The sequence below is a fragment of the Anas acuta genome, chromosome 5, assembly GCF_963932015.1.
Source record: "Anas acuta chromosome 5, bAnaAcu1.1, whole genome shotgun sequence".
Classification (NCBI taxonomy): domain Eukaryota; kingdom Metazoa; phylum Chordata; class Aves; order Anseriformes; family Anatidae; genus Anas; species Anas acuta.
The window spans coordinates 33572256-33599938 of record NC_088983.1 but is presented as its reverse complement, the minus strand read 5'-3'; the positions used below and the strand labels follow the sequence as shown (position 1 = coordinate 33599938).

Here is a 27683-nt window from a genome sequence, read left to right as displayed (position 1 = left end):
TCTATACTAACAATGTTGGTAAGGTCAAAGTGACTTTACAAACAGTTATTAAATTCTCTGAATTCAGAACAACTCAACTTCATGAGCAGTTGTCAGACAATTAAAACAGTCTCAACACTTAACTGAAATACATTCTAATGCAACCAGTGCTAAAGCTTTCCTGCCTTATTATCCAGGTAACAGAACCCAAATGTCCTGGCAAATTGTTCAGAAGTTTAGCGCCAGCAAAGCCTCAGAGTGAAAAAGGTCTACTCCTACCAATGTATCTGCCAAATCCTTCTGTAAAATCAATGCTCTCTTGTCTGGTCTAAAGATGAACAGCACAATAAACTAAAATCCAAATTCCACCTTTTGCCTCAGGCAGAGACATAATCCATTGATTTCAATAGGTTTTAAAGCAGCTCTACACAACCTTAACAGACCCACAAGCACAAAAATGCGCAGAAGCCAACAAGGCACCAAATAGAACATTAAACTTCTTGCTTCCAGGTGCTGTTCTTGCGGTAGCCATGGACTCCTGTTGCCAAGAGCAGTGTCAGATGGTTCCATGGAGAAGGGACTAGAAAATGGTGCTCTCGAGGCTTAACTGCAAGAAACTTGACCAGTTATTTCAAAGTGTTTCTTGCATCCCAAACCAGCAGAATCTGTGAATGACAAAATTAAATGACAGATGGTGGCGGTAGGGCTAACAGCTGATTTCAGTGGAATGGAGAATTGGACCTTACATTTCTAAACAGTCACTGCTATTATTGAACTAGGTTTGACTTTGATTCCAGTTCCTTTAAGGAGTGCAAAGATGAGCTCTGCCAGCTGATGAACTGCAGTCTGGCATGGCAGCACCAGGGAGGCACTCCAAACACTCTTAAGGCTCTCTTCTGAGAATCTCCAAATGTAATTTTATTCCTCCTGCTAGGGTCATCTATAAGCATAGACATAATAGTAGTAACTGCTCAAACACCTGTGCCAGAACCAGGTAGAAAACTGTCCACCCACAAGCCTAGAATTGGGCTCACTCTTGGCTACTTAGTTGGTCATCTTCAAATGATTTTGCTGGTTTCTGCTTTAAGAAGTATTTAATGATCTAAAGCAACACAATCTTCAACCTCTATCTCAGGAATAGCACAAAGCATCAGATGACAGCTGAGGGGGATGTTTTCTGCCCAGTATTTTCACTGAGAAGTTCCATTTTGTACAAGTTAATCACAACTGGTTCACAGACATTGTGGTTGAGACCACTGTTGTCAGGGTAAGGGTTTATCTTAATTTCTATAGAGAATTAAGTGTCAAACTTGTGTCTGGCTGCAATTTTGCCAGTAGCATAGTTTTCTGAAGGAATAAAAAGCCTAATGAGATCCAGCAGATGGGAACGTACTGCATTCCTTATGGTATTGGGGCACTTGTAGTGAGTTCTTCCCAAACAGGGGGCCCACCTGGCCCAAGAGCTGCAACCTGCATCCCTACCCATGCCCACTGAGTTTACCTCTGGTAAAAAAAAAAAAAAAAAAAAAAAAAAAAAAAAAAAAAAGCTCAAAGTTGATTAAGCACTAAAACTAATGACCACTATTAAAATAAATGCTTCTGCAAGTTACGACTGCTTTCCAGAATTCTTTAATAAAGCTTGGTGTATGTGAATAATACATGAATAATTAGGCATGAATAATAAATTATAGCTCTGTTCATGTAGCTTTATATATCCGTCCTCCTGAAGTACCTATAGTCTCAGGCACACCAACAACCTCTAATAAAGACAATGGACAGATCAGAGATTTACATAAATGTGTTTTAATACTGGCAGGCATATGTTACTATTATGAGGTGGTGCCCTATATTTACACCTGGGGGAGCGCGCATTTGTGCTGTGCAACCTAAGAAAGATTTGGGGGAATTATTGGAGCTCATCACCGAGCAGGGCGAGGTGCGCGTGACACCCCCAAGGACGGGCACTGAGGGGAGGCAAAATGGCGCCGCCCCCCCGTGGAGGAGAAGTGCGGGCGGAAGTAGCGCTGCCGGGCGGAAGTAGCCGCTGCGGGGCGGAGCGGAAGTGCTGGCGGCGAGCGGTGCGGGCCGAGCGCAGGTGAGTGGTGGCGGGGCCGGGCGCGGGGCCCCGCGCGTTACCGGCCGCCTCAGGAGGCGCTGCCTGCGGCCCCTGGGCGCTCTTTTCTCCTTTATTTCAAACCCTGCAGCTTTAATAAACCAATATAACGCTGTAGACTTGAGGACGGGGGTGATACGCTGGCAACTTGCAGAATCTGTTCGGAGCCTGAGGCGGTTTCGTGTTTGTACGCAGCCCGGCGGCCTGTGGAGCCGTAAAATCACAGAGGCACGGAATTAATAAGGTTGGGAAGGGCCTTCGGGGCCATCGGGGCCAGCCCGTGCCCACTTCGCGGCTGGTGTGCGGCTTTGTGGCTCTGCGGGCCTCTGCTGCTGCAGGAGAAACAACGCCAAGTAAATGCAGGTGATGTAGAGCAGAATAAAAGTGGCTGTGGCAGGGGATTGCACCGAGTGTGGCCTGTAGCCTGGTGACAACCACACATCTTGGGCAGGAGCGTGGTGTGCTGCTCGTACAAAACTGCTTGATTCTGGTGCTGTTCTGTGTTGGTTAGGGGAGGCGGCAGGGAGGAGTAACACGTGCCTCTGGAGCTCAAGGGCTGCTTCAGGGGAGTGTTGCAGGAGTATTACAAACCTCAGTGTGTCTGTAACGTAAGTGCCACCCTCTGCGATACACCAGTGATGTGTTAGGCTGTGACTGGAGGCCCCTACTGCCCTAACCAGCCTTCCTCCTCAGGGTGACACTTGAGCTGAAGTTGGGTAATCCAAAAACGTGTCTTTGCACTTGAAGCACTCAGAGACTTCATCGCCGTCTGTCCTTTTGCACCTTTTCTTACTCCAACTTCACCCACTGGTCCTGACCACATTTGTTAAACTATCTGCAGCGCTGACAGGCTTTTCAAGTAACCATATCCACAGTCCATATCCATGAGTCCAACACATAACAGAAAGGTATTTATTGAGATTCTTAGTCCAGACAGAGGATACACTGGCAAATGATCCCATGTCTGGCATAACAATCACAGCGTTCTGGTGTGTATAGGTGCTTATGGGCCTTTCACTGTATTTCTGATCCCTTGCAGGCATCCCTAGGACAACATTTCCCTGGCAGGTTGTGTGTGTTGGTTAGGTGGTGGACCCTGTAGACAGACAACTTCTGAGTGGGTAGCTTTTAAAATGCAGGTTGCGAGACTGATGATAACCAGACTGTGTGGTGCTGGTGGCAGTGCTGATGATCAGCCCCGTTTGTTATTTGTCTTATGTGTTTTCTCTGGGTGCTGATGGATGAGAATTCCTATTTGTGATGACCAGGTGAGTGTTGCTAAAGTGTTTAGATAGCCTCCAGAAGGCATGGAAAGAGGTACTGTTTCAAAGTAAATTATTTTTACCTCATTCTGTCTGCAAGTACCATGTGTATTTAAACAATTTCTTGCCCATTAGACTGTAGAAGGAGCAAGTCAAAGGCCTTGGTTGTATTAAATTTCTAGACTCAGAAAATAGAAAGAACACATTGAAGTTTTTTATCTATTTTTCACACCAGACTAATGCCCCACCTCCGTATTACCACCCTGTAACTGTTTGGGTGTCTTTCATATCCATATGGAGGAAGGACCGACTTTGAGGAAATGGTTCCTGACAAGTTTCTGTCCCATCTCTTTAGACAGTGACTGCAAAGTTGGCTTCTTCTGCCTGACAGTTCTCCAGGCAATTAAAGGCAGCCTCAAGGCCCCATATATTCTTGAATAATGTAAGTGATATGCAGAGACTCAGACAATGGTGTGTGTGGAAGGGGCTTAGCACAGAAAGATTAGCAGCACGCTTTGCTTAGAACCAGGTGTTTTGTGTCTGCTAATCCTAGCATCACCCTCGCTCAGGCTTTGAAGCCCATGATGACAGGGCATGAAACACTTGGCTTTTGATGCATGCGATGCTGCTTATGCATGTGAAAGGGGGACCTATCTACTGAGGTATGACTACTGGAGCCCCTGTTGAGGCAGAAAGGTCCATAAATAAACCGCGAGTAGGCGTGGGTATGCTAGGAGTGCACAAAAAAGGAGCCGTCTGCAGGAGCTGCAATTTTTGCTGTGCAATTGGAGGGGAACTGGGAGCGTTTCTGCCTGCTCAGCATCAGTCAGAGCCACAGTGACATCCCAGGTGTGTCAGGCAAGGTAGCAGCGTGCTCCACTCCCCTACCTTCCGGCTGGGAAGTTGCCCCCCACTGGTGGCCGTGTTCTACAGACATCCTTGATGCTATCTGGCAGAGAGGCTGGGCATCTTTTCCCTCTATTGGGAGGGTTTTATGGTTCAGAGGATACGAGGAGGCTCCCCTTGCTGCTGCCTATGCCATGTGTAGGCTTGGTGTAAATGGAAGTTGTTGTTCTGGGACTCTTGAGCTGACAGCTTTCATTAAGGCCAGCGTGTTGAGATGTCTGAAATCGGCAACTAACTCGTGATGCTGGCATCGGATGAAGAGGCCGGTTTCCTCATTACTGAGTGCTGCAGTGAATGCAGTCCCTGCAAACTCAAAACCTCTGAAAATCCACTTTGTATTGGCGCACAAAGCTCTTAAATCTGAATGGTTTTAGTCCAATTTTTGCACAAAAGCAGGGGCAGGAAGAAGTATTTCAGCTGATCTGGTCTGGCCGTTGTTTTTACATGAAGGTCTTGATTTAAAAAAAAAAAAAAAAAGAAAAAGAGAAAATCACCAAAACCAAAGAACAACACAGAAGTGTGAAAGTGCCTGGGTCTCTTCTTCACTTAGAGATGATGGAGCAAGCAGCATCATATCTAATTGGCATTGGTCAAGAATGGGATCATTGAAAATGGTAGAAATATTCCAAGTGTAGGCCATAAATACTGCATGAGGTAATACTTGTGTAATTCTTGTGTCTTCTAGCATCCTTCCCGCAAGGTATCTGCCCAAGTACTTTACAGAAAAGGATGGTAACAGAGTAAGACAAACAAAACATTGATTTCAAGGCAGGCTGTGTCTGCACTGGGGTTGAACTTGGTTTTGGTCAGAAATTGACAGATTCACTTCAAAGCTTTGCATTTGCTCGTGCATACAGCCTGTCCATATGGGAGATGAACGAAGCTTTAAAAATCCACATCTACGTCCCTTTCCAGCTTCAAAATAAATTATCATTGAGTCCTGATCATCTGTTAGAAGTAGAAGAGATCAAATGTGTACAAAGCATTTAAAAATTCTGGGTATGGGAGGGTGTCAAGTCTGCAGCACTAGTTCTGATCAGCAATTCAATTCGAGTGATAGGTATTTGCAAACCCTCGCTGCCTGGGAGAAGTAGATTGATGGTCCCAGGCTCTGGGAATGAGAGGTGTAGTATTTGCAAGTATTTTCATGGCCAGTAGATGAGAGGTGGAAGAGTTTCTTTCCGTGTAAGCTCCGATATAGACTGAGATACAAGTGTTTATAAATACCACCCATCTCTCATCTGAAAACTGGTCTGAGCAGTGAATGAAAATGCTTGGGAATAGCATAAGTTGTGCCAGTAAGAAGACAGTGAAACAGAGAACTGAAGAAGAAGGGTGAGATAAAGAGGAAAACCTTTTTTTTTCTCTTTTTTTTTTTTTCTTCTGTTGGGAGATTAGAGAAGGGGAGTGATAGTGGTGAGTGTATTGTCCAAAATCTACATGGAGAGGCTCTTGCATCCTGACAGAGATGCTGGTGGCGGGATCTTGATAAGACAGTATGGTGGAGGTAGGAGGTGTGCATGTCCCTCTCCCTCTGACATTCTTGTTTGCTGATACTGGAATAAGTCAACCCTACTGCCTTGGCACAGGTACTTCTGTGGCTTTGCAAATCCAAGGCCGTGTGGCTGGCATTCTGGCAGTGATAGACTTGTTGGCCAGTTCTGTGCTGGATGGATGCCATTCTGCTCCAGCTGGATGCTAGAGCAGGTGTTGGCTTGCCTAGTGGCATGGTGTTTGGCAGTGAAGAACAAGGTGAGTGGTTTGTCTGGGGCTCTGGTACAACTAGTTGTATCCTGGGGTGATCCTGAAGTAGATCCTGAAGAGCTGCAGTTTGTACAGAAACAACAGAGCAGGACAAAAATGTGTAATTTTCGCTTGCTGCCCTCGTCCTTTCATCAGGAACACCAGTCCTCTAACCCGTTTTCCACGTCTTCCATGTGAACACCACACAGGGCCGGCCTGCAGGAGCAAGAAGGCAGGATGTTGTCAAGACCAAAGCCTGGCGAGTCCGAGGCAGACCTGATACACTTCCAAAACCAGTTCCTGGCAGCCAGAGCTTCACCTGCGGTGAAGATTGTGAAGAAAGCAGACAAGAGAAAGGGGGAGGAAGGGAGCACAGATGCTGAGAGACCCCCGCTGCAGGACAGCAAGGATGTGGTGATGCTGGATGGTAATTTCCCTTGTGGGGCTCCCTGAATTGCTTGGCTTCTCTCTGCCTTTCAGTTCTTCCCTTTGAACTTGCTGTTGTACTCCTGCATATATCCCCATTGTAGTATTTGTTCTTGCCCTTGTTTGAAAATGCCCTTGTTCAACATTACTATGTGCAGTAGAAACACCTTTCCAACACACTGTCTTCATCTACATTTATCAGCTGTCTGTGGTACCTTGCCAATCACAGAAAATACCTCTTGCAATGAGATGTGTATTCATTGGACTCTGGGTGCTTACTTTGCCATCTATCCAGGCCCCCTTCTCACTGTCTCTGAGATTTAGCTCTGCTAGCAGTTCCAAATTTCAGCTGGCAGATCTCTTTTGATAAACTTCCTTCTTGTGGTTTTGTTTTCCTCCACCAGTAGTAACGCTTATCATGCACTTAATAGTCTCAGAAGCTCAAGGTGCTTTCTTGAAAGCAGCAGTTTAAATCTTGCAGAGCTTGCTTCTAGGTAAGAAATGCGATCCCAGTTTAGAGTGAAACGAAGGCCTTGACTAGCTAGCTTGTGATCATACTAATCACTCACTGTTGGAGCTGGCAGTGGAACTGTGCTTTTCTGTGCCTGAACACAACCTGCAAGGACACCAGTTGTTTCTGTACAGCCTTCTTTCTTCCCTTAAGATTTGCAGTCAGGCCTCAGTACCCTTTTCTGCTTATGCACCTCTTTGAAAAAACTTTGGTGCCAATACATAAATAATAAAATTCTTAAGCATGTTGCTCTCCATTTTCCAGTGCAAGTCAGAGACGGAGGATTCTTAGTTGTCTTACTGCTTCCTCATCTGGTTTGTTTCTCATCATAGCAATAATAGGTGCTGTTAGGGAGAGTTTGGTTTGATACCTATTGTGTAGTAGTTATACATGAGTAATCTGTCTGTTTTTTTTTTATTTCCTCTCCACAGATTTTCCTGATGTTCTCCCAGCTCTAACTCCTGGTCCTCCAAAAAAGTCTAAAAGTGCCTCTGTCCACTTTGAGGATGAAGATCCAGAGGAAAGACTTGAGAGTCATGATCGGCACATTACAGCAGTCTTCAGCAAAATCATTGTACGTCTAGCCTTCACCTGATAGTCCAGTGGTTTTTTAGTGCTATGGACTGAGCACTGCACAGGGATGAAGGGTTCTGTTGCTGATTTTTATTTCTGCAGTGTAATGAAGCAGTTGTAGCACTGTAGACCAGTGTCCTGAAGCATCCTGGGGGAAAAAAACAACTCATTGGGTATATTTTTGCTGTCAACTAAACATGGGTTTGAATCTGCTGTCCAGTCCAGAGTGCCTGCAGATCACGCTGCATGTGTGCAGGCTTGTGCTCTAGTGTGGATTTGGGTGAGGTTCTGGATTCTCTGAAGGGGATGTTCTTATTGCTCTGCATTGGCCCAGGTTTCCCTACATCTGAATCTTCGGGTGGCTTGTGGAGCATGGCAGCACAGCCTTTTGGAAGATAGCCTCACCTTGGCTTCAAGTAAGCACAAGGTGTTCTGAGCATGACAGCTACATAACAGAAAGCTTGTGAGCTGCAGAGCTGAGAGTTTAGCCCACTTTTAGCTGAATAGTATAAACATGTGGGGCTGTTCTGGTTTCTACAGCATTTGATTTTTTTTTGCTGCAGGAGCGAGACACGAGTGCAGTAGAAGTGACCATGCCAGTGCCCACTGGAGACCCATTTCCCAGGACATTTCACCGTTCTGAGATAAAAAGTGAGGTAAGAGTGGGACCAACTGTTCTATGCTACCTTCATTAACTATTAAGTCTTCTCCACAACAAAATGCAGTGCCTGGTGACTGGTAGGGCTCCAAATAAGTGCATGCTGGAGATAAGAGTTGGCTCAGCATCGTTCTGGCATTGCCTTCTTGGTACAGGAGAAAATTCTCCTACCAAACTGCCATCAAATAGGCAGTCCATACCCTGCAATTAAATAACACTGGAATTCTTTCAGTTTAGGCAAGGCAATCCCCTTCAGCTAACTTTAGTGAGAAGGATCAAATCTGCCCTGTTGTAAGACAGTGTGTTCTGCCTTGATTTTTTTGAGAAACAGTTTCTGTGAATTTGCCCATCAGGTTTGTGTAAGTCTGTACTTACTCAAGTTGCCCCTGATTCTTCCTGGAATGACATTTGAATGCGGTTGCTCAGATTATCTTTTGCAGCTTCTTAGATTTTGACATAAAATTTGTTCTGAGGCTGTAAAGCTGGAAGCCATGGCTGCTATCATCAGAGTAGTTGTTGTAGCAGCAAGAGCTGCTAGCTGAGTAAGTGTCAGATACTGGGAAATGGAATGCGATTGATAGCTATGGTTGCTTTGAAGAGAGGGTTGATTTTGAAGGACAGTTCTCTTGAGAGGAAGTAGTAATTTTCAAACCTACCAGTTCTGTTTACCTGATGCAGGAGTACACAGTAGCTACTAAATGTTAAGATTGCCTTTTAAGCTCCTTCTCTGGACTGGGGACATGCAAGAGTTTTTTTTTTTTTTTCTTTTTTTTTTTTTCTTTCTTAGTCTTCTTTGGATTTCCCGTGTATCAAAAGCTGTTCAGAGCCTTGCCCTTCCATCGCCTAGGCAGGCAGAACAGTAATTTAGTCAGGATTATTTTAGCACCACTTGCCCACTTCTTACTGTGTAAATCTCTTCACCCTGCTGCTCTCTAATCACCTTATAAGAAGCCTGTTCCAAGCATGTGGTGAGCACAGCACAGCCCCATTTATCCTCAGAAATGCAAAGTATTCAGCTATGCAAGGTTTCCAAGCAGCAGGAAAGCTGGAACTGTTATGTTTGGTGATATTTTAGGTGTACTCGCCTGGTCTGAGTTATAATTAATCATCTTCTCTCCCTAGGTAGAAAAAACATTCAGGTGTTTTGTCTCTCTGTCCTAGCATTAAATTGTATGCTAAAAAACCGAACAGCACATGCACAGAAAAGGGCAGGTGGCTGCCAGCAGCTTCTCCTGTGTCGTGTCCCAAAGTCTGATCCGAGGGTGTCTTTAGGATCAGATTTACATATTTTTTTAGTGCCAGGTGTGCGGGGGAGTCTGAGATGGTGACACATGGCTTCCTTGTTTGCAGGTGAAGGTGGGATCTGGAAGAAAAAGCATCTTTGCACAAAAGATGGCAGCAAGAAGGGCTGCTGAAAAGGAAGCAACAGCTCCCTCTGCTGCTGAGTGCGTGCAAGTAAGATCAGCTCCTCGGGATGCCCTGGATCCTGAGGGATCAACAGAAGAGGCACCTCGGCCTGGCAACAGGGATGGTAAGTGGAAAAGGTTCTGCTTATCCAGTCTACTATATTTATATAGCCTTAATAATATCATAAAAGCAGTGCACCTTATCTTTAAACTAGGGAAACCTTATTGTCCTTAGTTCAGACATTGCAAAGTCACTTAGAATGTCTGTGGCATGGCAAGGATTTGAAATGGTCAGAGACCCAAATTAACATTCTAAAAATTGGGTCAGCTTTCACAATAGTTTTCTCTTCTGTTTTTACACAAGGCCAAATAGTTTTATTTTTCAAGGTTCTTGCCCTCCTTTTCTTCTCTGTCTGTCACATGTATAGCATTTATTGGTTCATCAGTAGTTTTTGCAATTTTTGGAGAAGGGTCCATCTTGTGCACCATGATGGTTCAGGACCCCTGAGAAAGGTTCCCATTGCTACTACCTGGAAGTTGAAAGCTCAGTCTTCCATCCCTGGATGCTCTGCCATGAGACTGTGGCTTTGCTTTATAAGGAGTGTTGTGAGGCAGCGCTGAGTCAGTGCCACCTCCAGCAGTTATTTGTCTGACAGCAATGTGACAAGGAAAGATGAAACCAATTCAAGTGGTACCTGCAACTCCAGGCTTCTGTGTGCGCATGCACGTGTGTGTCTTGAGCAGTCCCCTCTGCACAGGATTACCATATGTCTGGGTTTTTCCCTGACATCCTCTTTTTCACATTGAAACGGATGCTAGATGTCATGTAAAGGTTCTCATCGTTTGGCTAAGGATCCTGTCAAAGAATTGGTAAGAAAACCTTCAGCATGCTGTGTGGTGTTTGCACTAACCCACCACCCAGGTCAATTGCTGTTTGCTGTATACCCTGTTACAATTGTGCCAGTGTACTTCTGTCTGAGAAATACCAAAGGGAAACAGCAGCCCCATGGCTGTGATCCCCTTGAAGCAGGAGAACACTTATAAATGTAGTAACACAACAGAGGGATCAGGAAATGGCTTAGCCTCTATGAGATTGCTGGGGAAGGGTTTCTGTGAGAGGGTTGCTAGAAGCAAGAGGAGAAGCAGAGTAGCTCCGTTTCTTGTAATAAACATTATGCTCAAGTTCACCTTTTGTTGCTTTGCTTTACAGAAACTAAATTAATTCTCTCTTGTGAGAATTAATTCTCAACTCCTAATGAAACAAGGCAGAAATGGTGTTTTGTTGTCACATGGGACAAAAACCTGAAAGCCCAAATACTTTGTTTCAAGATAAATTAAACTTTCCTCCTGTTTTAACTTGGCTACCAAGTTTTTTTTTTTTTTTTTTAAAAAAAAAAAAGTGTTTGTGGATTCTGCTTGATAATGACAAAATCTAAAAGAGCTTACAATACCAGAGACTTAAATCACTAACTGCTTTCTTTGCTGGATCTTTTAGATAAAGCTGATGACTTTTTTACCACTCAGCGGCCTTGTATCATAACGGGAGAGGGTCTTGGAAGCCAAAAGAGTGAGCAGGAAGCTCAGGCTATTCACAAAGAGAACTTGGAGAAGCTGCAGTCCATGTCCCAGGAAGAGATCCTGCAGGAACAGGAAAAGCTTCTGGCTCAGCTGGGTATGTGCTTCCCAGGGTGAATTCCCCTCAAGGCATGGAAGTTTACTGAACTTGTAGGTCTCTCAAAGTCTGAACAAATATGCAGATCAAAGATGGGAGCTCAGGATCACCAGTCATTGCACATGGGGGTAGTTTAACTTCCATGTCATGTCAGTAGCTTATGAGTAAGAATCAAGTGTGAAGGAGTTTCCAGAGTGCTTATTCTTCAGTGAGAGGGGGCTTACACTAACACTCTCTTCTTTCCCCTTTGCTGTGGGATTGCTGTGTATTTTGTACACCTGATACCCGGTTACATGTACATGTACTGGGGTCCTAAAATGTAATTCTGTGATGCCTATAAGAAAGGTAACAGAATCTTGCTTTTCTAACTTCACTGTTTGTAACAACAGCATGTGTATGAAAAATACCTTGTTCATGCATATTCTTCTTGTGACTGATTTGTTGCCTTTGCTTCTTTCACCCACCACTCAGCCTGTCAGGGTATTAGTGAAGCAAACACTTAAGGATTTAAAAAAGGATAGGGTATATGTTAAGTATTTTTCAACAATTAATTATTTTTTTAAGCCGCATATGTATTTATGTACCCTATGGGTTGAAGTTATAAATCTTTCAGTCTTTGAGGCCTGAAGTATACTGGGGGTTATTTTGGTATTCTGAAAATATCCGTGCCCAGGGAATCATGCACAATGAAGCAACTCCTAAACTAAGTTGCCTGCTTGTGAATGAGCTTGGGAACTGGACAGGTACAGACATGTGGATTCAGGAGACTTTTCCTCCATATTCAGGAGTCAGAATAATTTGTGGGTGTTTATTGCTGACCAGTTTCAGAATTCATCTCTTAAGCATGAAGTAAATGAGACTGTTTGGGGTGGATTGTGAGGATGGGTAGGGTCTTCAAACTCTTATAGTTGTCACTAGTTTGTTTTTACCTATGGATACTGTGTGCAGAAATAGTTTGTTTTTTTTTTTTCATATTGTGCACAGATTTATATAATTGGTGACTTTTGATTAATGTTTTTATGAAATAGGGAATATAGCCTCTTCATTGCTGCATACAGTAAAGTGTGGGAAAGTGAGAGCTCTGCCTGCATTCAATAAAAAAATATGGATGCTTTAATGAGATGGGGCTGAATGCCTCTCCCTCACTGAGGGAGGTTTATACTGCCTCATGAGAAGAGCATGCAGCAGTCACAAGTGTGGGATGGATCCCTGCATCCTCTTCAAACTGTTCAAGAGATGAAGTAGTTGTTTCTTTTTTGGGGGATGACCTCTGTTGCGTACAGAGAACTGAATTGTTTGTCCTTTGTCCTCCAAGGAATAAATAACCAATGGAAGATATATTCTTCTTACTTTACACGTGCCTGACATGGTTTATCAAAGTGTCTCTGTGTGTTTTAGGGAGGTAGTGCACAGGCTCTTGCTATTTGTCTCAGGCATAAACATCCCAACACCATCTTCAAGATGGAAAATCATCTTCCAGAGTGAGAAAATGCACTTCATCAAAAACGATGCAGTATATCTGTAGCAGATCTGAAAGTAACATGTATAAGTCTCCTGATGCTTTCTTGTTTGAGAGAGGAATCTTAGCTGTGCTTCAAAACACCCCTGCCTCCCAAGCATTCCTCTTCTCCAAAGCATGAAGAGAACGATCACTTATGTTTTCTGGATGTTATAAGACCATAATTAAGTCTCAGGATGCGGAATCAGTTCAGAATGAACAAGATCTCCTTCTCCTAACTTAATATGTAGACCGTGCACTGCAGTTCTAGTGCAATTCAGTACAGCAGGTAATTCTTTTTGTGGTGTCTGTTCTGTGTACTCTCATAGCATTCAGAACTGAACAATTCACAGACAGGGTAGGCAAACTGTCAGACCTGGCTTCCTCCCATAAATCACAGACCAGAGTTCTCTCTGTAACGAATGGTCTTGTATGGCTGTGCCTTTTTCAGTAGCAGTGAGGGGGAAAGAAACAATTCTGGTTTTGTTTGTAAGTCAGAAGAATAAACAGATTTTTTTTTGCTGCTTTACCTTGAAAAACATTTATCATCTCTCTCTCTGGTGTCACCTCACCAGGGAGTTGTCCCCAGTTTACATGCTCAGGAGGTCATAAAGCAGTTAAGTGCCTCAATTTGAAAAGAAATGACAGCTGGCACAGAAGAAGGGGATATGTGGAACGGGAATGGAAAGACCAAGATAAATAGCAAGACCTATAGGCGTTATCAAGTATTTTGAGACTTTCTATCACTTCTCTGTCTCTCTCTTTGTCAATACTTGCAGATCCCAGTTTAGTTGCTTTCTTAAAGTCACGACGTGGTGTTAATGCAGGCCAGAAAAACGAATTAAAAAAGGAACAGAACAGACCGGAGGAGTTTGTGGAATCTCTGACTGTGCCTCAGCATGGTGTAGGAGCATCTCTTTCCATACAGGAGTCAGATCTGGAAGAATCTGTAAGGAAGGAAGAAAATATGAAAATGGAAATGACAGGTAAGAAACAAAGTACATGTTGTTAATGTTCTAAACGTAAATGTAAAGTTCATATAGAGTTTGCGTCAATCCAGATTGGAGTTCTTTGGCACTTTGTTAATTAGTCAAATCAGAAATTTATCATGATATTTAAGGAATTTTTTTTTTTGAGCTAAGGAAAGAGCATCCTTGTCATTTCTAGTTGAGCTCTGTAGATTAGAAGCATGATACACTACGTAATGGAGGTGGTGAGCTATGCAGTGGGAGATCTTGCTTTGTTTTGGGAATTTGCTCTGAGATCTCTGTTCTTACCTTCCTTGGGAAGGAAAACGTGTTTTAAACAGTAAGTGTCATTGCTTTTCTGTTCAGTCATGTAAACAGGGAAACAGAAGAGTATGATAGATGCAGCTGCTGCTTGAATAATTTCTTTTAACTGGGACTAGGTGGGAACAGAAGGTTGTTGGGTAAATTTCTTTAAAAAGAATCACTGATATGCTCACAGGATAGCATGAAGATGACAATCTAATCTCAGTGAAATTGCTCATACAGCATGTGTCTTATCGTGACACTGCTCCTGGTGGCCTCACTCTGTGGCTTGTATTACAGAGCCCATGAAGTCATTTCCAAGTTTTCCTTTGTGTGCCATATGTGGAAGGAAGTATTAAGGTGTAGAAAGTTCTGCTCTTTTGGAAGAATTGCATAGAGCTGTTGCCTTTAATGGCAGAACACTTTAATACTCAATTTTGCCATTGGTTCTTTTATCTTGTATATCTTGGTGATGCAAGAGAGTGGTAGTGTGTCAAAAAGAATGAAGATGTGAAAGTTTGCTGATGGAAATCTTTATTTTAGCCCTCAAACTGGCAAGAGACCTAAGTCTGTGTGCACTCATATCAGAACTGGGTCCCCTGAACTTGCCTGCCTGTGAATTTCTGCATGTTGTTCACATCTCTTATTTCCCTTTCTAAATGACGTAAGGAGTCTTTGATGGGCCACTAGGGGAAAGTTTTACCTCTTGCTTAATTACCTGCTTGTAAGTGTTGGCTTGTCTCCGTGTTCCAGGCAGGCTAAGGAAGCTTGCACTGATGCTGCCTGTGTTGCTTCTGCAATTTTTGTGGTTGCATCAGAAGAAAGCTGCTTTATCCCAGGCAGTTAGAGCAGCCCTTATATTCTCATGGCAGACAAAAGAATTTTCCTCCTTATGTTTCTGCTATTATTGTTGCTTTCCTCACTGCAGGTTTTTTTTTTCTTTAGTCATTTCTTTGTCATGATTTTAGACTCCCATTCTCATAATTCTGAATGCTTTTGTTTGTAGCATGTATGAAAGAGACATCTCTCCTTCATTAGCATGCTTTTTTTCCCATTTTCATGTTGATCTTTGGCTTCTGATGCATTCGTTGTGTCCCAGTGCAACATGTGGACTGATGAAGGAGGTCTCTGAATCACTCTTGGATTTCAGCTTGATGTTTGCAAGTGACAACTGTTTACCATTTCCTTGATGAGGGGGATGAATCTATGAGCGTGTTTACAAGTGCAAGACAAGGGAAGATGATTAGCCTCTTATTGAAGAAAACACCTCACTGAGCAGTCCTTTTGCTGTTTTTCCCCAAGTTTTACTTTTTCACCAATCCATGTTAATCAAAAGAACTGTTCTTACTGCTTTTTTGAGAACAGTTGGGTGCACAAGTAGCACCTGTTTAAGTGACATTCCTTTACTCACCTGGGAGCAATCGGAGGAGTGGGTTGTTCAGCTGTAAAGACTGAACAAAATTGTGATGGTGCTCTTGGGAATAGCTCAGTGTTCAGAGCATTGCATCCTGACAGTATATTTTGCTTCCCAAGGAAGACTGCAGAGGAAAGAAAAAGCAATTTTCTTGGGATATTCAAAAAAAAAACAAAGAAAGCACTAGCGGGAACATCGTTATAAAACAAAGGGAAGCCTTTCTAGCACCTGAATTTATGCCTACAGCCTATCTTGGCTAACAGGAGACATAAAAATGTCATGAACAACCCAGCAGAAATGGTCATTCTGAGTTTCCTCAGGAAGAGGAGGATAATAGAAAAGAACACAATTAATTGCTCAGAACTCAAACTTGCCTCTCTAATAAGATAAAAGGCCACTGTTTCTAATAAACAAGATAGTGAGGCCTTTATCTAGCAACTTGTAATCTTATCAAATCAAAAAACAAATTCTGACATCAAGACAAAAGAGAAAGCAAACAAGAAAAGGAAGAATTTGTTTGGTAGCCCTTAATTTAATGCAACTCTGAAAAAGTTCAGTACAAATGTTGTATTCAGACTGTCAGCTTGTGTTTCTCTAAAGGATTTTCTCACTAGCTGAACAATCTGCTGATGCCTTGGAATATATCTGTCTTGTTGACAAGATCATAATGCTAAGGGCTGATGGTAATATGTGTAATCCTATTCATAGAATGATTAACTAATCACGGAATGATTATCCAATTTAGTGATTAATGGAGGAGAAAACAATTTATTGAATTACAAATGTCAATAGATTTAATTTTTTTTTTCTGTTGATTTTATTTCCTTTGGTTTTGCACCCACCACCCACAACCATTCCACTTACTTGCATTTCAGATGCTTTTTCTGTCTCTTCAATTAAAATGTGTGCTGAGCCTTTGGCTGAAATTCTGTGGAACAGCTTTCTGGCTGGAGAAGATAACACTGTGCTTGGTTCCTTGCCTGACTCAGTACCACATTGATCATAAGGGTGAAGTTTCATCCTAAAAAATGATAAGTGCCCTTCCTGAAAGTTTATCTGTTAATTGGTGTAAAGTAAAAGGTTGGGTTGGGGCCAGTTATCAGCAGGGAAAGATCTGATGAAAGAAGAGCGTCTCAGCTGGACTTACTATTCCTTAATAAAATCACAGAATGGTTTGGGTTGGAAGGGACCTTAAAGACCTGGTTCCAACGCCCTGCCATGGGCAGGGACACCTCCCACTAGACCAGGTTGCCCAAAGCCCCATCCAGCCTGGCCTTGAACACCTCAAGGGATGGGGCATCCACAGCTTCTCTGGGCAGCCTGTGCCAGTGCCTCACCACCATCCAAGTAAAGAATTTCTTTCTAACATGTAATCTAGATCTCTCCTCTTCTAGCTTAAAACCATTCCTCCTTTTCTGTGGGGCCGCTCTTGGTGGGTTCTCTCAGTGTATCCTCTTGGCTGGGATTGCCCTGACCCAGGTGCAGCACCCTGCACTTGGACTTGTTGAACCTCATTAGGTTCACATGAGCCTGTCTCAAGCCTGTCCAGGTCCGTTTGGATGGCATCCCTTCCTTCTGTTGTGTCAGCTGCACCACTCAGCTTGGTGGTGTCTGCACACTTGCTGAGGGTGCACTCGATCCCACTCTCTGTATCATAAAGAAAATAAACAGCACCAGTCCCAGGACAGACCCCTGAGGGACACCACGTGTCAGCAGCCACCTGAATGTAGAGCTGGTGACAGCTGTGGATACGGCCATCCACCCAGTTCCCTATCTGAATGGTCCACAGTTCAGATCCATCTCTCTCCAATTCAGAGATTTCCTTGCAACAGAAGACCAGAGCACTAGGATTAATAGCTGCAGTGCAAATTAATTTTGGGCTTGTTTTGCTGCAGTAGGAATGATGATCCTGCTTTTCATGCCCTCAATCTGCCTGTTTCTGTCCACATGTGATTTTTCTTGAGATAGCAAAGACTTAGTTCATTCTTCTCACAGCAGTGTGGGATGGTTTCCTACTAGCAAAGCATTACCTTTGCTGGTTTTTAGATAACTCCCAATTAAATCTCTCCTGTCCCTTCACTTGGGAGATCCTTCCACATGCTGATCTGTCTCTTTCCTAGGGCAATTCTTGTGATGACAAGCATAAATGTCTTGTTTCTCAAATTGTTCTGGTCAAAGCTCCTTAACAAGTTAAATCAGTAGTTTCTTCCCTTTAGTGCTTGCACCTCTGAAATTCTTGTTCAACTGCCCAGTTTCCCCACTAAGCTGTTTCTCAGGCAAGCTGTGTAAATTTTCACTTGTTCTGTGGTTTGTTTTTTTTTTTTTTTTTTCCTCCCAAGCTGATCTCCTCAAGTCTTTAGAGAGAGACACAGAATGAAGAGCAGTATTGGAGGTGCTGTGGAAGCATGAGTATTAGCACTGGTGCTCCCGCTGGTGCATCTAGGCTGACTTTGTACTGGCATCTTTAAAACCATGCTTCACAACAGAGCAGTAATTTGCCTGGAGCTACTTGCATTACTACTTCTTTTGAATCATTTCGCATCTCCCATAACACTCCCTTCCTTGAATGATATTCATTTGCTTTCTTCAAAGTAGGACTGATATTATTTTCTGCCCTGGTTCTGATCACTTTACTTAATTTGTATCCTGACTTCAGTTTTCCACCAAATTAGCAGTCTGTTAATTTCATTACAGTGCTGTTTACTTCCTTTTCTAGCTCTCCTGGAAGATGAAAACAGCTTTAAATCTTTGATATTTATGCATCAGCCAACAGTCAGGTTGAAAATTGTTTTCTTATTTTACATGAATACTATATTTGATGCAGCCAAATCAGGTTTTTAAGCCAAATAGTTTGGCAAAGAGGGAGTAGTATTTTCTTCATCTTTGCTTCAAATGTAAGGCTTCTTTTTTTTCCTTTTTCCTCCAAAGATGATGATCTGCCTGTGAAGCCGAAGAAGGAGTGGATCCACATGGACAATGTGGAATTTGAGAAGCTGGAGTGGATGAAAGATTTGCCTTCACCCCGACAGAAGAAAACCAAAAAGGTTTAAAAGCAGAAACTGATTTTTCATGTTCTTGAGGTGTCTGGTTCATGTTTCTCAGCAATAACAGTTTTGAAGGTTTCATAAACCACTCCTCTGGTTACTTAATCTGAGAGATTTTTGTAAGAATGAGAGGTCCCTTAGTCTTTTTCATGAGGTGAGGTGATCCGTGGTCTCTTTAGTCTGCAGTGCTCAAGAGAGCTACAAAGTGAGAGTCTAGCAACTGTCATCTGTGATGAAACAGGTCTGAAATCTAAGAAAAAAAGAAAAGGAAAGAAAATTGAGTAAACTTTTTTTTTTTCTAAAAAGAATTTGAGGTCTGATCTGGGGAGTTTGAGGTGTCACTTCTCAGAATTTGATTTAAGAAGTGGAATTTTAAATGGTGAATAGAGTACAAGGCACTAGAAATAATCCTTCTCTCTCCCCCTGCACCCTTCCTTTATATTAGGGAATGCAAGCTCGATTCAGCTTAAAGGGAGACTTGATTCCTGCAGACGCTGATTTGCCTACTCATCTAGGCCTGCATCACCATGGAGAAGAGGCAGAGGTAGGTGTAATGAAGCAGAAAGGAAGGAGCACACCCATTTCCATTTTCTGTGTTTAATTTGTCAGATTCCTTTTGTGTCAATGCTTTTTAGTGACAAAACCCTCAGGAAAGCGTGGATGTATGGTTTCCTTTTGAAACAAGCTCCTGAAGAGAAGTTGGGTTTGCTTGCATTAACTTGGGTTGTGCATTTGTTTGTTAACTCCATTAATGCTTTTTGTCTTTAACGCCATCTGTGGTGTGGAGAAAAAGGTGCACATACTTTCTTTTCTTAAGAAGTAGTTTTCTTCCATATGTAATCCATCAGAATCTGTTCCGTGATTGATGTGAAATAGCAAACAACATTGAGTTGCAATTTGTCTCCTGTTAGGCACTATTTTAGAGCCAATCTTACTTTATTTTAAGGGGGCCTGTTTTGCCTATAGTAGCTTTTGTTTTTGTTTTGTTCTTTTCCTTCCCTGTTTAGAGGGCTGGTTATTCTCTCCAAGAGCTCTTTCATTTATCTCGCAGCCAAGTTATTCAACAGAGGACGCTGGCTCTACAGGTTTTGGGTCGTATTGTTCAAAAGGTAAGCCACTTTCCATGGAACTTCTCCCCATAATTCAGATTTGCAGTGGATCAGGGTCCATGTTCTCTGGTGCTAGTTGTTTGCTTTCTTTTATTTAATGACGGTGAGCAAAATCAATTGCAGAGTATTCTTTTTACCCTGAGGATCTTGCTGTTAGAAAACCTACAGTGTTGGCAGATAAACCGAGTTTCAGGTTTCTCTGCGGAGAGTTGCTTTCAGATGTTGCTCAGCAGCAGTGCTGAAATTTCAGTTCCTTGTTTCTTTGGACAAAAGTTGTTTTTTGGGGGTTACTTCTGTGATAAAAGCTATCCTTGGCAATGACCCTTTCATTTTTGTTGCCAGAACCAGCTACATGATGTGCTTGTTCTGTAGGTGGTGAGAATGAACCAGCCTACTCTTACAGTGACGGGCATAAAGCAGAGTGAATATTTACTTCCATGCACCTTCCCACCTAACTCTCTTGGGGGAAGTACTAACCTTTCCTCCAACAGCAGTGGAGGCAGAGAAGAAAGAGTATGGTTTTGAGAAGAAAGGAGGGGCAGAACAGGATGAAGTCGTGAGATGGGTCCAGACTTCAGAAAGATGGGTTCAGACTTCTCTGGATTAAGGAATTGGAGTTATGCCTCTCTATAGGATGAAAGGAAGAGCAAATAAAGAACAATTTTTCTTAAAACCTCTTCTGTGGGAAACAGCTGACTTGCTTCCTTGATTATTATTATGGGATGGTTGTTGACTACTCAGAAAAGGTAGCCCAAGACGGACCTAAGCAGAAGAAGATTTCTTGTGCTCTAAACCAGATGGGTAGTATGCCACCAAGTTGCTGAAATATCATTGGAATATGAAATTATTCAATTAGAACACTTCTTTTTTCCTGTGTTGGCCCTTGAGTCACAGAATTATAAGTGGGAAGAGATGTTTGTAGCATGTCAAACAGGGTGGGCATTCTGGTGGATTTCTGTTCTGCTCTTGGGAGCGTGCGACCCTCCCTCCCCCTGTGCAGAGAGGAAGAGTAAGCACAATGCAAAAACAGGAGCCATTCATCAGTAGGTAATGTTCCCTAGAAAGGCTCTCTATTCTGTCGTGTACATTTATGAGTACTTACCAACTTGTGTTACCTTGCTGTATAGCAAGGCCCTAGTGGGAAGTTTGTATCAGTCAGTGATGTCCTACAGTAAGGTTGCATGGAAGACTCCTAACTCTAGTGATAACAGCCGGTGGTCAGAATGTGGCTCAGGTGCCCAGTTTCATAGTATCTACACAGATTTTACTGCACTGCTGGCTTTGTAGGTCTTTCAGGATGTCTGAGGTCCTAAGCATTTTGTCTGCCTTTTCATATCACTGCAATGAACTGGGTGATACAAAAATTACCTGTCCCAGTAGGTAGTTCTGAAGTTTCCTTGGAGAACAGCCAGCAGAGCAGCCTGTTGTGCTGACTGCACGCAGTTTAGCTGCTTTGCAATTGCAATTTGCAATGGGAAGAGGCAAACATGCAACGTATCAAGAGCTTTAACATCGGCTCTGTATGGTGTACTTTTCAGGCTAGGGCTGGGGAGTTTGCATCATCCTTGAAGGGCAGTATTCTGCGTCTGCTGCTTGATGCTGGATTTCTCTTCTTGCTGCGCTTCTCGCTGGACGATGCAGTGGATAATGTCATGGCAGCATCTGTTGGCGCTCTCCGGGCTCTACTGGTGTCACTCGATGATGAGGTGAGAAAATCATTACGTGCTCCACTTTGTTTTCATACTAAACTGTTTACAGGAATCAGAATGAAAAGTCGTGGTAAGTAGTTTCAAAGTCTTGCTGGATGGGTTAGCTCAACTGTCAGTAGAACGCTATTGCTGTGCTTTGTGACAGACAAGAGGGTGTGTTACTAAGTCTGAGCGTTTCAGTCATCTGTTGTGTTTGAATTAGCTCTGCCTATGATTAAACTCAGTGCGGCTGCTGAGGGATTTTCTCTTCCTTTTTGACACCCTTACAATCTAGATCATGTCACTACTAATGAAAGTGTACAATTTAGTCTTGTTATTTTTATTTTTAATATGGCCTCTTACGTTGTTGGCTTCTTTGTGTAGTTTTCCTGCTTCTGAACAGATTAGTGACTAAATATTCTCCCTGCTTTCCCTCATGCCTCACAGTAGTACTGTTCTCTTTCCCACTCATTGTCCGTTATTTGTTGTTCTCTCATACTTTTCTTTCACTGATAAATACCTTGTTTTCTCTTACGTGTTTTATTTTCTCCATGACGCTTATTCTCCTGTTAGAAAGTTGAAACCTCTTTTGGATGTTCAGAGATACTGGACAGCCCTGAGCAGCGAGATTAAAATGTCTTCGTGGTTGGACAGAAGCAGATCATTATGAACAGAGCAGGTTAAGGCCTGTGTTTCAAGTTCCTTTCATGAGAGCTACTCCTGTCATGCTGTAAAGGGACTGGTGTTAGAGAAGAGTGGTTAGATCTCAAGAAGTCCACCATAACTTCTCCATTCCATCAGTGCTATCCCTAGTGGAAAGGCAAGGATTGGGTAGCTTTCTCCACCTCTTGCTCTTTTTCTTAGTTATCAGCATAATGGTGTTCTGTTAGTTGAGTGCTGCCCACCTGTGTTAGGTGATTAATGCTATAAACCATCTTCTTAATGTGACTTTTCTTTTTTTTTTTTCTGACATTACTCTGTCTTACATATGTCTGCAATGCTGTGATTCTAAGATCAAAACTTGTGGTTTGATGTCTTGTGTATGTGGGAATTGCTAAATCTCTTCATGCCAAAAGCAGTACTGTAAGTGTTGTGTCAGTGTATTTTCCTGTTTGGAGGGTCCTTCCTAGAGTCTCATGCTGCTGAATTTCAAAAGGACCTCCATGAAGTGGCAGGGTTGGAAGTCTAGCCTGCTGCTTCAGATTTTATAAGACAAAACTGGATTTATCCCTGCTGTACACATAGAAGATCAAAATGTATAAATATCTTCTACCAAAATGGTTTGTTCATTCATCAGTGTTTATGGGAAGCACCTTCTTCTTTGTTTCCTTTGAAGACCAGAATCAGATACTATGTTTTTCCTTCTATTGCTGGAATGAAGATTATAGGATAAAGTTGGTATTCCAGGTGGGCCTATAGCCACGTCCAGTAAAGACAGGCCTCTTCTGATCATATCAGTCAGTTACTCACCAACTTTATTTCATGTTGCTTCTTACTTTGTTTTAATGTCTGATAATAACTTGCACTTTAATTTGAAAATTTTCAAAAAGGACTCAAGGTTCAGTTGAAGTCTACCACTTTTTTTCTGACTAATTTGGTAGTTATTTCTGATTGCTGCTTCAAGAAATGGAAATTTAAAGCAGTTATTAAGTAGTGCAAGGATCAATTTAAACCATCTTTTATATTCTAAAACATTTTGGGGGAAGTAGGTCTGTGGGCACAATCTCCTCTCCAAAGAATTGAAAGCTGCAGTATACTGCAGTATTGCCATAGAAATTGGGGGTATTTGATGCTGTCATTGGTTGTGAACAAAAATGCTTTTCTTCTTTGCTGAAGCTGAGAACGGTCACTCAACAGAAAGCTAGACAAGCATGAACAAACGTGTTGGGTAGTGTTTATTTTAACGTAATAATTTTTACATGGCCATTCTGTTATTTGTTATTTGAGTTCCACACAAGTCCAGAAATGGGAATAGAGCCAATAAATGCCAAATTCCAGTTTAATTTCTAGACCCCTCAGTGGTTATTTTATTTAGTTTTTATCTTAAATGTTTTCCACTTAAGCTGCATTTCTGTTCCGTGTCTAGTGAATTTAATTTACCTCACAGTAATTGCTTTTCATGGTTTCCCAAGTGTCTGTAGGTCATAGGTTAAAAATCACTTCCCTGAAAAAGCATTTCATCCCACTTGTATGTGCTTAGAGTACCTTTACTGTGTTCTCTTTTCCTGGGGTTAGGTGGAAATCAGTAAAGCATTCTTGATTTGATCTGTTTTTTTTGTCTTCCATGATACATCTTTGTGTGAGAATTTTGTGTGCTTTTACTCTCCTTATAGAAATATCTCGATTGGACTTTCTCATGGTACCAAGGGATGGCTGCATTCCCCTTTGTCCCCAACAATGAGGAGGAAGAAGAGGAGGAAGAGGAAGAATTAACTGGAACAGAGAAATCTCAGAATAAAAAACTAAAGGATGAAAACAAGCCAGATCCAGATGTGGCCCGATATGATGTTGTAAAGGTAAGCACAGAGCTAGGTCTCAAATCTTCTTAGGCAAATAGTCTCTGCATGGTAGCTAGGCATGCTGTTGAAATGTGTACCCTTCTGTGTACGCTACTAATGTTCTGAACAAAACAGTTTTTTTAAACCTGCTGAAAGATTGCATGCAGACATGATTTTCAAGCTCATTTAGTTGAGCTAAAAGTGTAATGGCTGTAGCCACAATTGAAGTGTCTTTATGTGCTGTTGTAAAGTTAAGCAGGAGCATTACAGATGGGTAGATCTGAATTAGATAGATTTGTACAATGACATTCCCTTTTGTGTTTGACATAGGGTGGCTACTTATCGTTTCCCCAATATTGTTTTTCATGTTTGCCTCTCTCAGAAAAAAAAAAAAAAAGTTGTAACATTTAGAAGGAATTCTACATATATTTAAACCCAATCCCACATCCCTGATATGAGATCTAACAATATTAATCTGTCATCTCAAACCCAATCCTGGGGGAGCTGATGCAATTCTCTTACCTGCAGCAGTTGTTAATGTCTGTGATCACATCACTTAATCCGTGTGCTTTAGCCTGTATCCGAATGGCACTTGCTTATAAACTCACTGGGCAATTGAATTACTGTACTTGGGCATCTGGTCTCAGTTAGTGACTTCATGATTTCAGATCTGTTCTACTATGTTACACTGTTTAAAAGGCTTAATAAAAGAGGTGTAGATAACGATGAGGTTAGTTTGTCATTCTGGAAATAGTTACATGGTTCAGCATAAAATATATTAACTTCTCCCAAGTGGCCTGAACTCAGAAGAGATTTGGGATCAAATTCTGCCCTGTTCCAGCTGTTGTGAAATCCATTTCACATCTGCTAATTGTTACAACCCAATTACCCCACATGTTGGAAAAATAATATTGAAACTAGCAGCTGAATTCATTCAAGTCTAGAACCACAACCTTGCCTGACTGCAACTCTTTTTTTTAAATATCAGTTCTATGAACTCAGGCGATATGCCTTTTCCTGGAACTAGGAATGCATAACAATGTCACTTATATTGAAGATTTGTTTCCTAGCACAGTCACTGATCATGGCCTTCTGCTCTGTGAACCATACAAAATCACATGATCTGTCTGCATCTTTCTCTTCCTAGTGCAAAATAGGAATTGGTGTCTGTTTTCTTCTTTCAGTTTTCTCTGATGTAACAGAGACTATCAGCACTAAAGACAGAATACTGCATTAGATGGAGGTGGTGGCTAGCCAAAATGAATCAAAGAGCAAGAGAACCCTTTTCAGCCACTTTATGGTTTTGTACTCCTTTATAGGGGAGGTACTCACTGTTACTTGCAGTTTCATACTCTGGAAAACAGAAGTATCCAAAAACCCTGCTGGTAGTCTTATTTAGTCCAGAAGTTCTCCCTGTTGCCCCAGTGGTGATTTTGATACTTTCTGCAGATTTAATTTAGTCTGCTTTTCCCTTCCAGCAACTGTTCAGCGAGCTTCTCCGCTGTTCAGAGAGCTACCATTAGGAGTATAACAGATATTTTGTTTTTTTCCCTTTTAGGGACTTCTGAAGACACGGATCCAGCACCGGCTGAGGTACATTCTTGAGGTGGTACGACCTGTTCCAACAGTAGTCCTGGATATCCTGCACATCCTTACCCACATAGCGAGGCATTCCTCTGAAGCATGCAGCCAGGTAAATCTCCCATTGTACAGTGGTTCAGGAATGGTAAGGAAAGGTTTAAAAAAGGGAAAAAAGAAGCACACAAAGTTATGGCAAGGAGTTAGACAAACTTGGGTGTTCTGTATGTCTTGCTGCTGGAATGGTGTTTCTTTAGTTATTTGTGTTGCCTGCTATTTCTCTGCAGCTGCTTGACTGTCCTCGGTTGATTGACACCATTGTCAGGGAATTTATCCCTACTCAGTGGGATCCTCATGTGGCTGAACCGGGGTGTTTACTCACCAGTCTCCATGGAGTTGCTTGCTCCGCTGCTATGAAGTTCATCAGAGTATTGGCATCTGGAGGCAGAAATGCAACAGCTAGGCTGGTGAGTGATTCTTACAAGAGCTTTTCTGACGGCAGCTGCTGTTGTTCTCTGTGCCTTGCTTCTTAAGTAAGATAGACAGTTAATTGGAGGTGACTGAGCTGAAGGTCTTGATTCAGGCCTGATGAATACATGTGAAACTGGGAGAGATTGTGTTAGGATTCCTGTTGCAGTCCCACTCTGTGGTAAAGAGAAGCAGTAGGGCCACTAAGTTGGTTAAGGAATTGAAGCATCTGATATACAGGGAACAGCTGAGAGTGCTGTAATTGTTTAGGCTTGGCAAGAAAAAGTTCAGGTTGTAGTATGTTTTGTCATTGTGTGTGATGTTTTACATGGGAGGGACCGAGGAAAATGGAGCAAAACTCTTACCCTTTCAGTGGATATACTGATGAGAAGCAATGGGCACAAGTTGAAATAAGGGCATTCCAGATAAACATAAGACTTTTTTTCTACTGTGGAGGTGGTCAAACACTTGAATGAGTTGCACAGAGAGGCTGTGGACTTCCTATCCTTGAAGAAATTCAAAACTCTACTGGACCCAGCTCTGAACAACCTTCTCAAGCTGACTCTGCTCTAAGCAGGGAGGACTGGACTAGGCAATTGCCAGAAGCTCTTTTTGACCAACAACTAATCTGTGGCTCTATAAGCCTATGAATATAGACTTGCCTATGGTTAAAGCACAGCATAGCTCTTAACAGCACTGTCTATGCTCCTTTGGATTTGTTCTGCCAGTTGCAGGCAAACCTTAGAAATCTCTTGGAAGACAGTGTGAGCTGGAATAAAGAAACTGAAATAATCATTGTGAAGAAGGTGCATGTGTATGTTTGGAAGGAGCTGCTGACAGTGTTGCAATCATGCTATCTTCTGTTATGTGCCAGTAGAGGAGCTGTCTCAAGCTTGTATCTACTTTTTTGTTCTGTGTAGTGCAGCTGTGCAAAACCAAATAGCACAGCTGAGTGATGCTGATCGATAGCAGATGCTTAGAGCACACGTTGGCACGTAGTGCTCTGTCCTCTCCCATGTCCTGGCAGCTTAGGACTGCATAAGCCAGAGATCTAATTTGTATCCTTGTCTTTTACAGCCCTGGTTGAACTTTTCCTGCCATGAATTTCTCTTAATAACTCTAAGGTTATTTATCAGTATTTCCAACCTCTCTTAGCTACTTCGGGATGGGTTTTCCACTTCAGAGATAATTGTGTTCACTCATATAGGTCATCACACTAGTGCTATAAATACACAAGATCTACCCAGAGCGGCACACATTACAGAGCAATGAGCACCTCTTAGGGTTGTTAGTTCAGTATTTTTAATAGTATCTAATAAATTACCATACAGGAAATTGCTAGCATCAGCACGAGAGTACTAATTTGTGCTACAAGATACATAGAATAATATGCTGATAACAGATAGTGGAATATTTAAAGGCTGCAGGTGGTGGTAGGAACATAATAGAATATCTCTAAATTTTACTCTTCCATGCTTTGTGTACTCCAGATGTTTCAAGGTATGCAAAAAATGTTTACAAGGTTCCTACTACTCAGGCTTTGGTTCTGTTGTGCTCCTATATGGCTCACTGCATGCACTTGAACATGGGAATTGAAGATAATCAAAACCCAAATCAAAATTGTCAATGTAGGAATTTATTTTACTGAGCAACAAAATTCTTCCATCTTCCTCCTCTGAAAGTAAATATAACTTTGCCCTCTGTTCTGTAGGAGGGGTGTCAAAATTCAGTTTGATTCATCAGCTCCTTTGCTTTCCTACTGGTGTGCAGTGATTTCCCTACAAGATGGCTCTAAAGCATTTGAATTTTAAATGATCTATAATATGTCATTGTGTTGTGAAAAAGACATTGTCAACTCATTTGTTT

At 42.2% G+C, this 27683-nt stretch overlaps 1 protein-coding gene across 3 annotated transcripts in view; it reads left to right on the top strand.

The window, feature by feature from the left end:
* Positions 1 to 1978: 1978 nt before the first annotated feature.
* Positions 1979 to 27683, top strand: part of RPAP1 (RNA polymerase II associated protein 1) — a 41866-nt gene continuing 16161 nt past the window's right edge. Inside the window, exons 1-14 of one of the 3 annotated variants that reach the window (XM_068683886.1) lie at positions 1979 to 2074; positions 6213 to 6430; positions 7372 to 7514; positions 8077 to 8169; positions 9522 to 9702; positions 11073 to 11249; positions 13527 to 13733; positions 18361 to 18476; positions 18922 to 19020; positions 19484 to 19585; positions 21124 to 21291; positions 23607 to 23789; positions 25330 to 25464; positions 25637 to 25816. In XM_068683886.1, the coding sequence (XP_068539987.1) occupies positions 6241 to 6430; positions 7372 to 7514; positions 8077 to 8169; positions 9522 to 9702; positions 11073 to 11249; positions 13527 to 13733; positions 18361 to 18476; positions 18922 to 19020; positions 19484 to 19585; positions 21124 to 21291; positions 23607 to 23789; positions 25330 to 25464; positions 25637 to 25816 (1974 nt within the window). In that variant the 5' untranslated portion in view covers positions 1979 to 2074; positions 6213 to 6240. Of the gene's footprint in view, positions 2075 to 2104; positions 2456 to 6159; positions 6431 to 7371; positions 7515 to 8076; positions 8170 to 9521; positions 9703 to 11072; positions 11250 to 13526; positions 13734 to 18360; positions 18477 to 18921; positions 19021 to 19483; positions 19586 to 21123; positions 21292 to 23606; positions 23790 to 25329; positions 25465 to 25636; positions 25817 to 27683 lie in introns of those variants that run through there. The other 2 variants (XM_068683887.1, XM_068683888.1) reach the window with 2 other exon arrangements.